The sequence below is a fragment of the Garra rufa genome, chromosome 18 (assembly GCF_049309525.1).
Source record: "Garra rufa chromosome 18, GarRuf1.0, whole genome shotgun sequence".
NCBI lineage: Eukaryota > Metazoa > Chordata > Actinopteri > Cypriniformes > Cyprinidae > Garra > Garra rufa.
Window position 1 is genome coordinate 3,736,870 of NC_133378.1, and position 12,856 is coordinate 3,749,725.

The 12,856-nt window shown below is 38.4% G+C and overlaps 1 protein-coding gene across 1 annotated transcript in view; it reads right to left on the bottom strand.

Annotated features, from left to right (window-relative positions):
• Positions 1–12,856, bottom strand: part of lama5 (laminin, alpha 5) — a 134,106-nt gene that overhangs the window by 46,436 nt on the left and 74,814 nt on the right. The window contains exons 28-39 of the mRNA XM_073823623.1: positions 12,333–12,525; positions 12,073–12,199; positions 11,846–11,985; positions 11,648–11,763; positions 10,007–10,218; positions 9,730–9,931; positions 4,448–4,592; positions 4,198–4,338; positions 2,358–2,519; positions 799–903; positions 635–718; positions 324–554 (exon numbers count right to left, since the gene is read on the bottom strand). Coding sequence (XP_073679724.1) covers positions 324–554; positions 635–718; positions 799–903; positions 2,358–2,519; positions 4,198–4,338; positions 4,448–4,592; positions 9,730–9,931; positions 10,007–10,218; positions 11,648–11,763; positions 11,846–11,985; positions 12,073–12,199; positions 12,333–12,525 — 1,858 coding nt within the window. The remainder of the gene's footprint in view (positions 1–323; positions 555–634; positions 719–798; positions 904–2,357; positions 2,520–4,197; positions 4,339–4,447; positions 4,593–9,729; positions 9,932–10,006; positions 10,219–11,647; positions 11,764–11,845; positions 11,986–12,072; positions 12,200–12,332; positions 12,526–12,856) is intronic.

Genomic DNA, 12,856 nt, shown 5'->3' on the forward strand with positions numbered 1-12,856 from the left:
GCCGTTTGAAGCTGCATTTTGGAAGTTAAAACTCGAGGGGCACCATAGAAGTCCATTATATGGAGAGAAATCCTGAAATGTTTTCCTTAAAAAACATAATTTCCTTACGACTGAAGAAAGAAAGACATGAACATCTTGGATGACAAGGGGGTGAGTACATTATCTGTAAATTTTTGTTCTGAAAGTGAGCTACTCCTTTAAGCAGGCAAAACGGGTGGATTAATTGACTTTTTGACTAGTCCTGTTCACACAGAACTGTAACAAAATTAATAGTATAGATGTGATTGTATAAAATCGTTTGTTTTTTTGTTAAAGCACACTACCTGACAGGAGTCTCCTAGATAGTTTCCTGGGCAGAGACAAATTTCAACATTGTTTGCATGTCGACCAGAGGGCAGGTTGTCGGCCCCCTCCAGCACAGCAGCACGCAGTGACACAGACTGGGCAGACTGAGAGTGCAGCGCTCTGATCTGGAGTGACTCCAGCGCCACCAACACCATCATCAGCTCCTCACGGGACACTGAGTTCCCCGTCTGAGCGTGCCTGAAGCTCTCCTGCAATGAGAAAGAAGATTTTACAACTGTGCATTTGTGGACTTATTTGGTAAAGACTATTTTTTAGATAAGTTTTTCACCTCCACCAGGTGGACAATCCCCTCATGAGGGTCATCAGGAGAGGGATACTCTCTTTCCATGTACACCAGAGTCATCTGATTCCCCTGCACACATAGACTTTCAGTTAGGCCTCAAATATAAACTCTCGATAATCATGACAGAAGGAGACTCTTTGCTCTAGTACCTTGAGTATAACGTCAGGGCGTGTGGTCTCAACGATCAGAAAAGCATCACCTCTCATCGTCTGGGTATGCAAGCGGTAGCGCAGATAACCTCCGTAGGACGACACCTACATGTACACATAGAAATCAGCTTAGAGTTTTTTACAATCGTTTTTGCACTAATAACTGAACCTTAATGTCATTTTTCAAAACTCTAGATACAAAACTCAAAACAGTCATTATTTGTAACACAGGCTGTCCAGTGTTCAAAACTTTGCATATTGCTTTCATATCTTTAAAGAAGCCTTGCATTAGCAGAAGCATTGTTTCAAAAAACGAATTATTATGAAATATTATAGGAACATTACTTTAGATCACCCATACACAAGCTACCCATAGTTTCAATGTGTTTTTGCTAGTACAATCATTAAATATAGTTGTACAAAATATGTGATTCAGGTTTCATTAACTCATTAAAACCACAAAAGCAATAACATAAAAATGACATCTTGCATTCAGTAATGTTGAATATGAAAATGTGTTCTGTAAAAGAGGTACATGGGGCCATAGAAACCATATCTGATAAAGAATGAAATATGACATCCATAGATACACAGTTTAAAAAAAAAAAACATTACTGCAGAGGTACAATTTTGTTCCTGGGCAACAAAACATATAAAGGTACCTTTAAAGGTACACAATGGGTCCTTATTGTACAATTATGTTCCCAAAAAATTGTACCCTTGGTAACACCCCAGTGACAGCTACTTGTACCCTAAAAGGTATAGTTTTGTACCGTTTTTTCTGAGAGTGTTGTGTGGTCCATCTGGGTCATATTCTGTGGTAACTGGTGTCAAATGATCTATCCTGAAACATGCACTATTTTCCATAAAAGCTATGCTTCAAGGGTAATGCAACAATTACTTATCATTTTAAGCAGATGTATCAACTGATAGTTCAATCTTTGTAATGAAATGAATGCACACTCATCTCAGATGTAATGTGTGAGTTGCATTTTGAAATAGTAATACTTTGATGTTAAGTTGTGTCATTTTGAACAGGTGATTTAAGTTCAATGAACAAATTATCTTTGGCTTATATGTATTGTATCCAAGCATTTGAAAAATGTGTTAAGTGGTTTGAAAAATGTGCATTTTGATCATTGGTTGTGAATTATGTGTCTAGAGTTTTGAAAAATGACATTACGGTTCTGTTATTAGTGCAAAAACGATTGTAAAAAACTGTAAGACAAGATTTTACTAAGATTGCACTAAGCCTGTTTGATCTGATGCTCATCAGCAACATCTAGCACCAGTCTAAACAAGGTGTGCGTGAGTTATCAGATTGTTTGTCTGACCCTCATGTTTCCTGTAGCATTAATGTGAGCTATCTGATCAGCTGTCCTTCTGGCCCCTTACTGTCTGACCACCAGCTAACCCATAAGCTTGGTGGAAACATATGTCACAGCAGCTGCCATGTCGTCATAAGACTAATATATGATATAAAGTCTAGATACAGAAGATCAGAGTACAAAAATGCTTTTCACAATGCTTCTGAAAGTCACAGATTGTTGTGGACTCACTTTATCACCGAGGTAAGCGTGAGGAGCGTGCCAGTGGAGGTCCTGTGAGACATCAGGTACGTCGCTCAGATCAGCTTCCACCAGATCTTGATCGAGATACGTAGACACAGGCACTTCCTGTCTGTCGCTTCTCAATAGCACCCAGCCTGCCATGTCCATGATCTGTAGGGGTGGGCAGATCAAAGCAAAAAAACAAGTTAAATGCTATAGCAGTCAGTAATTACACTGAATTCATATGAATTCAATATACTGATACAATGCCACATTGTGCGGCTTTTGGTTGTAATTTTCAGTCAAAGGGCAACAAGAGAAGCGATGTACATCTTCACTGCTTTCTTAGCGATAACAAGAGGAGAAAATAATGGGAAGATTCCTGTGGATGAATGATACTACCTAAAGACCCATGTTTTGTTCTCTCCACTTTAGCCCTGATGCCTTTGAGGCTTTTAGTCGACCACAGCTACCGAAAGAGCTTACAAACAGCAGAGACAAGAAACACTAGATGATATTCTGGCAGGATAAAAACATGTTGACGCTTGTCATGAAGCAGCAGCCACTGTGTTTAGAATCCTTGTGTGTAAAATCGACGGTTCGGCATTTGGTTTAAGCATACGCTTATATTGATCACCACCTGTAAGCTCTTTCGTATCAGTATTTTATCTTCCGAGTTGTGTTGCATTAAAATAGCTACAGGTAGTGGCAGTAGTCCAAAATATGTATGAAACTATAAAATACGTGGATTTTTTAATCATGTAAATCTTTCACGGGTTTTCTACTATATATTTTAGTAAGAGACATAATTTATGTTTTATTAAGCCATTCAAGTCTTAATACCCAGGGTTTTACAGAACAGAAACAACAGAAAGATGGTAAAATAGGATTACTATGATATTGTACTGTGGCTGGATATTCAGTACCACAGGAAACACTGTAAGCACCATGACAAAACACCAAAAATGCATACCAATTGACAAATCTTTAGAGGTATATATAGCTCAGTATCTCCATAAGACACTTTCTATTGTATATAACCATTTAAAAGTTTAGGTAGAATAAGATTTTTTTGTTTAACTAATGCTTTTATTCAGCGATAATGCATTAAATTGATCAAAAGTGGCAGTAAAGACATTTATAATACAAACTATTTTTTTTTCAAATAAATGCTGTTCTTTTTAACTTTCTATTCATCAAACAAACATACAAATGTATCACAGTTTTCATGAAAATATGAAGCAGCACAACTGTTTTCAACATTGATAAAAGTAATAAATGCTTCTCAAGCAGCAAAGCAGCATATTAGAGTGATTTCTGAAGGATCATGTGACGCTGAAGACTGGAGTAATCATTCTGGAAATAAAGCTTTGCATCACAGGAATAAATTTTAAAATATATTAAAATAGAAAACTCTTGTTTTAAATTGTAATTATATTTCACAAAATTACTGATGTACCTAACTTAATAAGAGGAAAAAGAGACTTTACAAAATCTTACCAACCCCATGTATGTGCGCATGTATAATGGTGACTGATTTTTTTTAATTGTTAAACAACAGGTCTTTATCTCCAGGTGTCAAGGTTCTGTTTAATAATTTTAATAGACTTTTAATTTGTTTTCACTGGTTTCCTGTCTTCCTTTGTTTAGTTCTCCCGTCACTCTTTAATTGTCATGGATATTCATGTAATCAGCACAGGTGTTTTCCATTATTAACCTCATGTTTTCACCTTTCATTTGTCTGGTATTGCTTGTTGAAGACAACTGTCACATAGATTGGCTATCTTTTGAGTTATTTTAATAAACCTTGGTTTATTTGCATTATTCATCATTGTATTCTTTGGAGTACCTCACTCCTGCGTTTGTCAGAGCTGTGGCAGCGGTCAGTGGCTCCAAAGCAGAAGCACTTGGTGCAGCCTTTAGCATTAGTGGGGTCCAAATGGAAAGTTCCCAGTTTGCACTGGTCACAGCGAGAGCCTTCCACATTTTCCTAAAGGAAGACAACACATCATTCATATAACAGATAAGATAAGGGAGATTCCTAAATGTTACAATACATTATTAAAGTTTACTTGAATATTGACATATGAGAGGGGCACCTTGCATAAACAGCGTCCGGTGATGGAGTCACACACATCTATCTCAGTTCCTGCCTCGCTGCAGTCACATGGTCTGCAATTGGGGTATCCATAGAAACCTGGGGCACACTTGTCACACTGACGGCCAACAATATTGTTGCTGCACCTGAGGAGGGAGTAATGTGCTTCAGCAGAATGCAAACAACAAAGTATGTATGTGTTTTTAGTGTCAGCTGATGCTCTAGGATGATGGGATGCTTGCAGCAGCTCCTATGCTGACATGTTCCTAATCATGTCTGGACAAAACCAGCAAGCTCTCATGTGAAAGAGGGAATGTGGTAAAGAAATGTGACAATGGCCTGTGACCCAAAATATGGGCAAACCTAGTCAAGCTCTTGGCTTTGCCCTGAAGTGTTCTTTTCAACTATATCTAAGCAAAGCGTCATAGTTATTTCCATTTATATTTAGTTATAGTTAATGAACATGACCTCAATGGATGATGAATGAACAGTTATGATTTATGACATCCTCTATAAGTACAGAGATGCTGGAGAGATTTTGCAGCTCACAGTCACAGCAGCTCAAATCCGCCTTCCTGTGGGTTTTAAACACTGCCTAATGAGGGGACGGTGCGGCCAATAGACTGAAACAAAACCTCCTAAAAATAAATACCTCTGGAATTCCAGCACTTAATCCTTATATAGACAGTATTGTTATAACCAGAGACAGCGTTTAATAATATCAGTGCTTCAGGCAGCGCTTCACAGAAAAAAGTTTGGCTCAGGCGTAAAAGGTCAGTTGTAAACACTCCATTGATTCCATTCCAATCCAAACGACCTGACTTCAAACAACAGACACGTTTAGTCTCACAAATCTCAAGAACTTGTTCATGGCATATTTTACCCAGAAAATCAAAAGAACAAAATAACAAATGCTTCTATTTTCCATTGGACCATTATTGTTATATATATATAAAAAGAAGCACATTTCACCTCATTTTAATTTGACTTTTTCACTAGTTTATATGGTCATATTGGTTCTGGCTATACAGTGTGTGCAACATTTTTAGGCTCGTTGATATTATGGTCATATTTTTCTTTCAAGCACATTTTACCAATTCCAAACCACTTCAATCCTTATAACTTCTTCTTGTCCATGAAGGCTGGAAGTGAAAAACTTATATTCAGGTGTGCATAATTATTAGGCACATTTTCTTTTACAGATAAAATGACTGGCTTCTCGTAGCTCACTCTCGAGAGCTGTTGTGCGAACAGAGGGACCTGGTGCTTCGGCACCTTCCGCGATCAGGTGGTGAACCTGCAAGCTCTGCCCCCGGAGGAGGCAGACCCAGCTTCTGCGCTGCTATGCCCTGTTTGTGCTCTGCGTATTTACGTAGACCGTACTCGGCACTTCAGACGCACCGAGCAGCTCTTTGTCTGCTTCGGAGGTCAGCAGAAAGGGAATGCTGTCTCCAAACAGAGGTTGGCCCATTGGGTGATAGAAGCCATCTCCCTGTCCTGCTTATATCAGGGAGAGCCATGCCCCTTAAGTGTTCATGCCCACTCCACTAGGAGTGTTGCCTCATCCTATGCGTTGGCTCATGGCGCCTCACTAGCAGACATCTGTAGAGCTGCGGGCTGGGAGACACCTAACACCTTCGCTAGGTTCTACAACCTCCGCATAGAGGCCGTATCCTCCCGTGTCTTAACTTAAGACTTCAGGTGAACGGGAGGACGCCTGGTGTCGGCTTGCTGCGCCATTCCCACGTGGATCCGTGCGCCATTTCCCAGAATGTTCCCTCCGGCGAACCCTGGGTCCTCCATGCCCCGCAGTCAGGCCTAGACGCGGAGTAGTCCCTGACTGTGATCCTGCCTGGGTCTCCTTTGCCCCGCAGGTTGTGGCTATATTTTTTATTTATTACAGCAGAGGAGACCGCTGTTTCCCTCGTGTATCCCTAAAAGCCTTTATGGATATATTGAATTATTCTTATTTCCACATGTGAAGATCTCATGTGCTCCGCCCCCCAACCCATGCTTCAGTACATCTGGCTTCCTTGCGGGGCCCCCTTTACTGGCCCTCAGGGCGTTGGGAAGGTTACGTTACGATTTCCATCTGCTGACACGTCCGCCTGTCAGCACGTGGGGTTGTGCGTAACGCGGCGTCAGGGTCGTGGCCTGTTCCATAGGGTCTGTTCCCATATGTAACGTCGTAGTGAAACGACTGAAGGGGAACGTCTGGGTTACGAAGGTAACCCTCGTTCCCTGAAGGAGGGAACGGAGACGCTACATCCCCTGCCACGACCTTAGGCGTCGCGCTGACGCCGGCTCGATACGGCTCTTCAGCAAAAACCTGACTAACTGGCTGCACGCCGCCATCTTATATACCCGTATGTACGGGGCGTGGCTTAGCATGCAAATGCCACTCGCCAATTTTCATTGGCCTTTTGAATAAGGCTCAGAGACGATTGGACTCGCAAGCGATTCCCATGTAACGTCTCCGTTCCCTACCTTCGTAACCTAGACGTTTTCCATTCTATGGCACCTTTAAACACATCTATAGTTCTGCAGTGGCACAAAGTTAGACCTCTTGACTCCACACAGAAACACAGCAAACACTGTGGCACTTTTATTTTTTATTTGTTTACATGCCTGCCGGGTATTTTAAGTTGAGGTGCTATTTGTTTTTATATTAGACTTTTTTTTATATTTACTGTTGCACTAAAGTCCAGAAGTGAAGAATTTATGTAATTTATTACTTGATTGTTCAAGCTACCTCACAGAAGTGCTCTGTTTGTTGTTGAATGTTAAAATAAGGTGAATTAAATAAAAAATAAGGAACATCCTGGATCCTTTATTCTTTTTTTATGTATTATAAAAGTATCGGATCGGGACTCGGTATCGGCAGATACTCAAAATCAAATGACTCGGACTCAAGGGCAAAACAACCTGATCGGGACATCCCTAATTTATATTAATCAATACTATAACAGTTCGTAAAAATAGCAGATTAACGCTGATAAAACATCAGGTATTAAGTGGTATTAGCAGTTAATAGAGGTAATGGTAAAGTTGGTAAGAAAGATGTATGTCAGAACAACTGTCACAGAAGTGAGGTATAGGTCTTGATGGTCCTAAAATGTTCCTACAAAATATAATTCATTTTTTTCCTATTTATTGATGGGCCAAAAAGGCTTCATGTTGTTCATACAAAAATTTTTTTCCCCTATTTATTCTAATTTTAATTTCTAATATTGACCCCATGAACCACTGCATGTAGTATATGTGACCCTGGACCACAAAACCAGTCATAAGTGTCAATTTTTCGAAATTGAGATTTATACATCATCTGAAGGCCAAATAAATAAGCTTCCCATTGATGTATGGTTTGTTAGTATAGGACAATATTTGTTTGAGATACAACTATTTGAAAATCTAGAATCTGAGGGTGCAAAAAAATCTAAATACTGAGAAAATCGCCTTTAAAGTTGTCCAAATGAAGTTCTTAGCAATGCATATTACTAATCAAAAAATACGTTTTGATATATTCAGGGTAGGAAATTTACAAAATATCTTCATGGAATATGATCTTTACTTAATATCGTAATGATTTTTGGCATAAAAGAAAAATCGATAATTTCGACCCATACTTTGTATTTTTGGATATTGCTACAAATATACCCATGCTACTTAAGACTGGTTTTGTGGTCCAGGGTCTCACACACACACACACACACACACACACACACACACACACACACACAAACACACACACACACACACACACACACACACACACACACACACACACACACACACATATATATATATATATATATATATATAAAATAAAAAATAAAGGGGTGCACATAATTAATAGTGATAATAATATTATTACACTTTATTTAGTTTTTTTTTTTAATAAAATAGTAAATATTTTTATATTTTAAAATAAAGTAATAGAGTAAACTTAAGAATAAAATTCCTATATTAACTTTTTTAAATATGAATTTTCATTATTTTCTAACTTAAAATCTGCAAGCTTTTATTTTGGCAGGTTCTCTGCAAATAAGTGTATGCACTGATTGAAGAGCATCAGTGAATGTTTGCATTTTGCATTGTGCTTTGAAAGATTAGTAGATTCATGCTTTCAGTTCGAATAGAAATCTTATACAGTATTACAGTATTGTCGATCTAAAATGGTAATTTGGCATAACAGCTGTTAACCATGTTGGTATGCAAATGAGCGGCCTTAACTTATTTACATATATATATATATATATATATATTAGTGGTGGGCCGTTATCGGTGTTAACGTGCTGCGTTAACGTGAAACTCTTATCGCGCGATAAAAAAAATATCGCCGTTAATCTATTCTCAAATTTGGGTTGGGAGCTGGGTCTAAACTACGCAAGCTATGATGACTTTCACCTTGATAGTTTAACGCGGATGTATACGGGTTTAAGTCTCCTCCGCCAAAACACAGACGGGATCGCGTCGTCCTCCATTCATAAAAACCGAATCTACTATAGCGAAATGCCACGTAAATTCGTCGTTTTTTGGATTCATAAATCAAATGTTGGTCAGTCACTTAATTCAAATCGCGATATGGACTAGTGTATGTGAAAACTGAAATGCAAAAAGACCGTTTTAATATGAATCCGGATGTTCCGTTTGCCTAGCTGTATGTATGCATTGCGGAGACGAGCTTTTACTGAAACACATGTGACGCTCCCGGTAATTTTTGGCATTTTCATCTCACATGAACAGATAAACTCAATCTCCCAAACTGCTGTGAGTGTCACTTTTACCGTTTCATTTGAGAAAACTAGCATCATATCATACTGTATGACACAGAAACGTCACGGCAACCTGTCAAAATGAAAGTACGGTGTAAAATGTAATGGGCTGGGTAGGTGTTGACGTTAAAAAAACACAATCTAATAGGTAGAAAAAATAATTTCATTGTTAGTTAGTTAGTAAACACAAGTACATCTAATTGAACATAATTTATTTTCATCAACAAATTATCATAGAACAGCTTTATGAGCTTTATGATCCATTCTCAAAGACTTTAAGTCATTATTTGGGTAGCACACATATTCTGAATGCCTTCAGCAGAATTCAAATTAGCCATTTTAATCTAGATTAATCTAGATTAATTCCAAGATTTAATCTAGATTAATCTAGATTAAAAAAATTAATCTATGCCCACCCCTAATATATATATATATATATATATATATATATATATATATATATATATATATGTGTGTGTGTGTGTGTGTGTGTCCTGCTGTACTGTACCTGCACTGGCCATTGTGTGTGTCACAGCCAATGTCCAGTGAAGCCACTCCAGGCCTGGAGCAGTTGCACATCTCACACCCCACCAGAGGATGGCAGCCAAACGTCTGGGGTTCACAGGTGACACAGTCCGGCTGCAGGGTGCGTGGAGGACAGATGCACTCACCGGTCACAGACTCACACAGACGACTACCACAGTTGCATGCTAGAGAGAAAAGAAAACAATATCAGCCATCCATCCAACAATACACTGTTCTACCATGTGGTTGGAGATACTCACGTCTACAGTTGGGGAAGCCATAGTATCCCGTGGCACACTGGGAACAGTCTCGGCCAATCACATTGGGTCTGCACTTGCACTGTCCTCCGAAGGTCTCACAGGTATCGCTCTCTGCACCCACCTCATGACAGCCGCAGGGCACAGCGCCGTTATTGAAGAACGCAGACAGAGACACGGCAGAGTTACGACAGAACAGAGGCGCTGTGGAAGGGCTGAGAGAAGAGAGGGAATGTTAAGATGGACGGCACTTAAATTATGTTACATCAGGATATGTTTATGAACAATATATCTGAACCATAGTATCGGCTGTGTATTTATTTAATTTATTGGAATCAGTTATTGTTGCATTTTTTATTGTGTGTAATTTCCTTTTTTAAATTTAGGGTTTTTATTACTTCATTAATTTAATTAAAAACACTCACTCAAAGAAATGCTTTAAAAGCACTAATATTATAATAACACTTAAATGTGATCTTTAGCAAATCTCAAATTGAATATAACACTATACATTACAAAATGAATTTTTCATACTGTACATTGTTTTGATGTAAACAAATTTACTTGTAGCAGTACTTTTTAGAATTATTAATATTGTTTTACCATTGTTTATAAATGATTATAGTATTTATTAATATTTTAAATTAGCTTTTGTTTTATATTTTCATTATATAATGTTTTCATTATAAATTAAGTTTTAATGATTTTGTTATTTCTGTTATTTATTTTTTTATATTTCTATCAAGCTTTTATTTAGCTTTATTTCAGTTTTTTAACTAGTAAGCAAAATTCCAATTTTCTCAGAATCCTTGGGTCATGCCGAGTAGGGCTGTGCGATATGGACAAAAGAAACCTATCACGATTTTCTTAAACAGTATTGCGATTTCGATTTTAATCACGATTTTGACACAGACATGTTTTACAGTGTGAATCTAAAACATTTTTTTAAAGGGAAAAAAATTAGATCTTTATCAAAGACCTGTAACATGTCTCTAAAACAGAAGGCGGGAAAAAAATCACCTAGCAGGTGAAAAAAAATGTAGGAGCACCAAAAAAAATGTAGGCGCACCCAATTTCTTTTTAGTAATGCACTGATCTTGATTCTTCATGGCTGATTCTGACTGCAGATGTTTTACAAGCACGTGATCAAAGTAGACTACTCTTTCAATATTCAAAGTGTCGCTCTCTAAACGCGGGATATTAAAATTGCTTTTGAATGCGTGTCCGCGTTTTACTTTTGGTTTCGTTTTAACGATCGTGCGAGACTGTTTGTAAAACCTACTTTTTCGAACTCGTCCTAGACGGTTTGTCTGATTTTCACCAAAATTGCATTTACAACATAATTACCTATACAAACTTGTGTAACCAAGTACTTCTGCGCAAAAGGCTGCACGACGTGCGCGTTGCCGTTAAATACACATAAGTTGAAGACTCGTTCTCGCCCCCTACAGTGCAATTCGACTAGGTATACGTCATCCGCGCTAAAATATCAAGGTGAAAGTCATCATATCTTGCGTAGTTTAGACCCAGCTCCCAACTTTGAGAATAGATTAACGGCGATATTTTTTTTATCGCCCGATAAGAGTCTCACGTTAACGCAGCACGTTAACGCCAATAACGGCCCACCACTAATAAATATCATACTTGATGTAAAAGCTGTTTTGTCCACAATTGCTGATGAAATCGTAGGATTTGTCCAGTGGCTCCTCAGACAAAAAGCTGGAGCTGTAAGTGCTCTCTGGCACCACCAGCACATAGTCCTAAAACACACAAGAGAAAAAGATGCATCATTGTTATTGTCAAATCATATTACCTTTGGTAAAACGTCATAATGACACCCACCAGCCACAGTGTCTTTGTGTCTGGAACACGCAGGGTCAGGATGACCTCATGGTCCGTCACATCCAGGATAATCTGGTTCTCTGCCATAACAACACTGCGACAACCATAACCATGGGGACAAAAGGATGCGTTGACGTGGCCTGGAACACAAAAATGCCCATTAGTAGAAAAAAGAATTTTCAGCGGTAAAACAGGAGCTTATGTCAATAGTGAATCTGTTTGCTCACCTTGCCATATACGTCCTCCGTTGATGTGGATCTGGATGTTGTAAGTTGGGTGCAGGGGTTGATGGTAATGCAGGATGAACACATAACGGCCCAGTGCATGTACACGTGTTGAAAACGTAACAGCATTCTGTGAAAGGAAGCAGACAAATGAACATCAGAAGATGCTTCTTATTAGCATTTAAGTATCAGAAAGAGAAAAACTACAGGAGGGAAACATTACAAAGAAACAGATCTGTTGGACATCAATGGGCCTGATGTACCTGATTAGGATCCAGAAGCATGTGTTCACTGTTGTCAGCAGCGGTTGGCGGTCTGGAAATAATAGGTCTATCTGCATAAAGGCTGGGATCCGGGACTAAAGCCTGATTCGAATCTGGCACAGAAGAAGCCTGACCCTCTTTTAGGGCCAGAGACTGAGGAGGATTCTGGAAACGAGACGGGATGCAGGAGCCGCTGGACAACAGAGAATATAAAAAGTGAACATGAATAAAACAAATCCACTTGTGATATGCATATTCTTCACTTTGATGCCTAAAATACCTATAAATATGTAGGATAGTCAAATGTCATAATTTAAAAATGTCTGAAAAATCACTGCTAGTGTTTGCAAGACAGTGAAAGAATTCTGTTTTAGATAAAATGGTAGTTAGAAAAGCTGTAAAATATATTTTTTAAAAATTTAATATTTAAACTAAAATAAAACAAAACATAAAAACAACATTTAAAAAATAAAAAAATACAATAAAAATAAAATGTCTTACGATCATTGATACTTATTACAGTA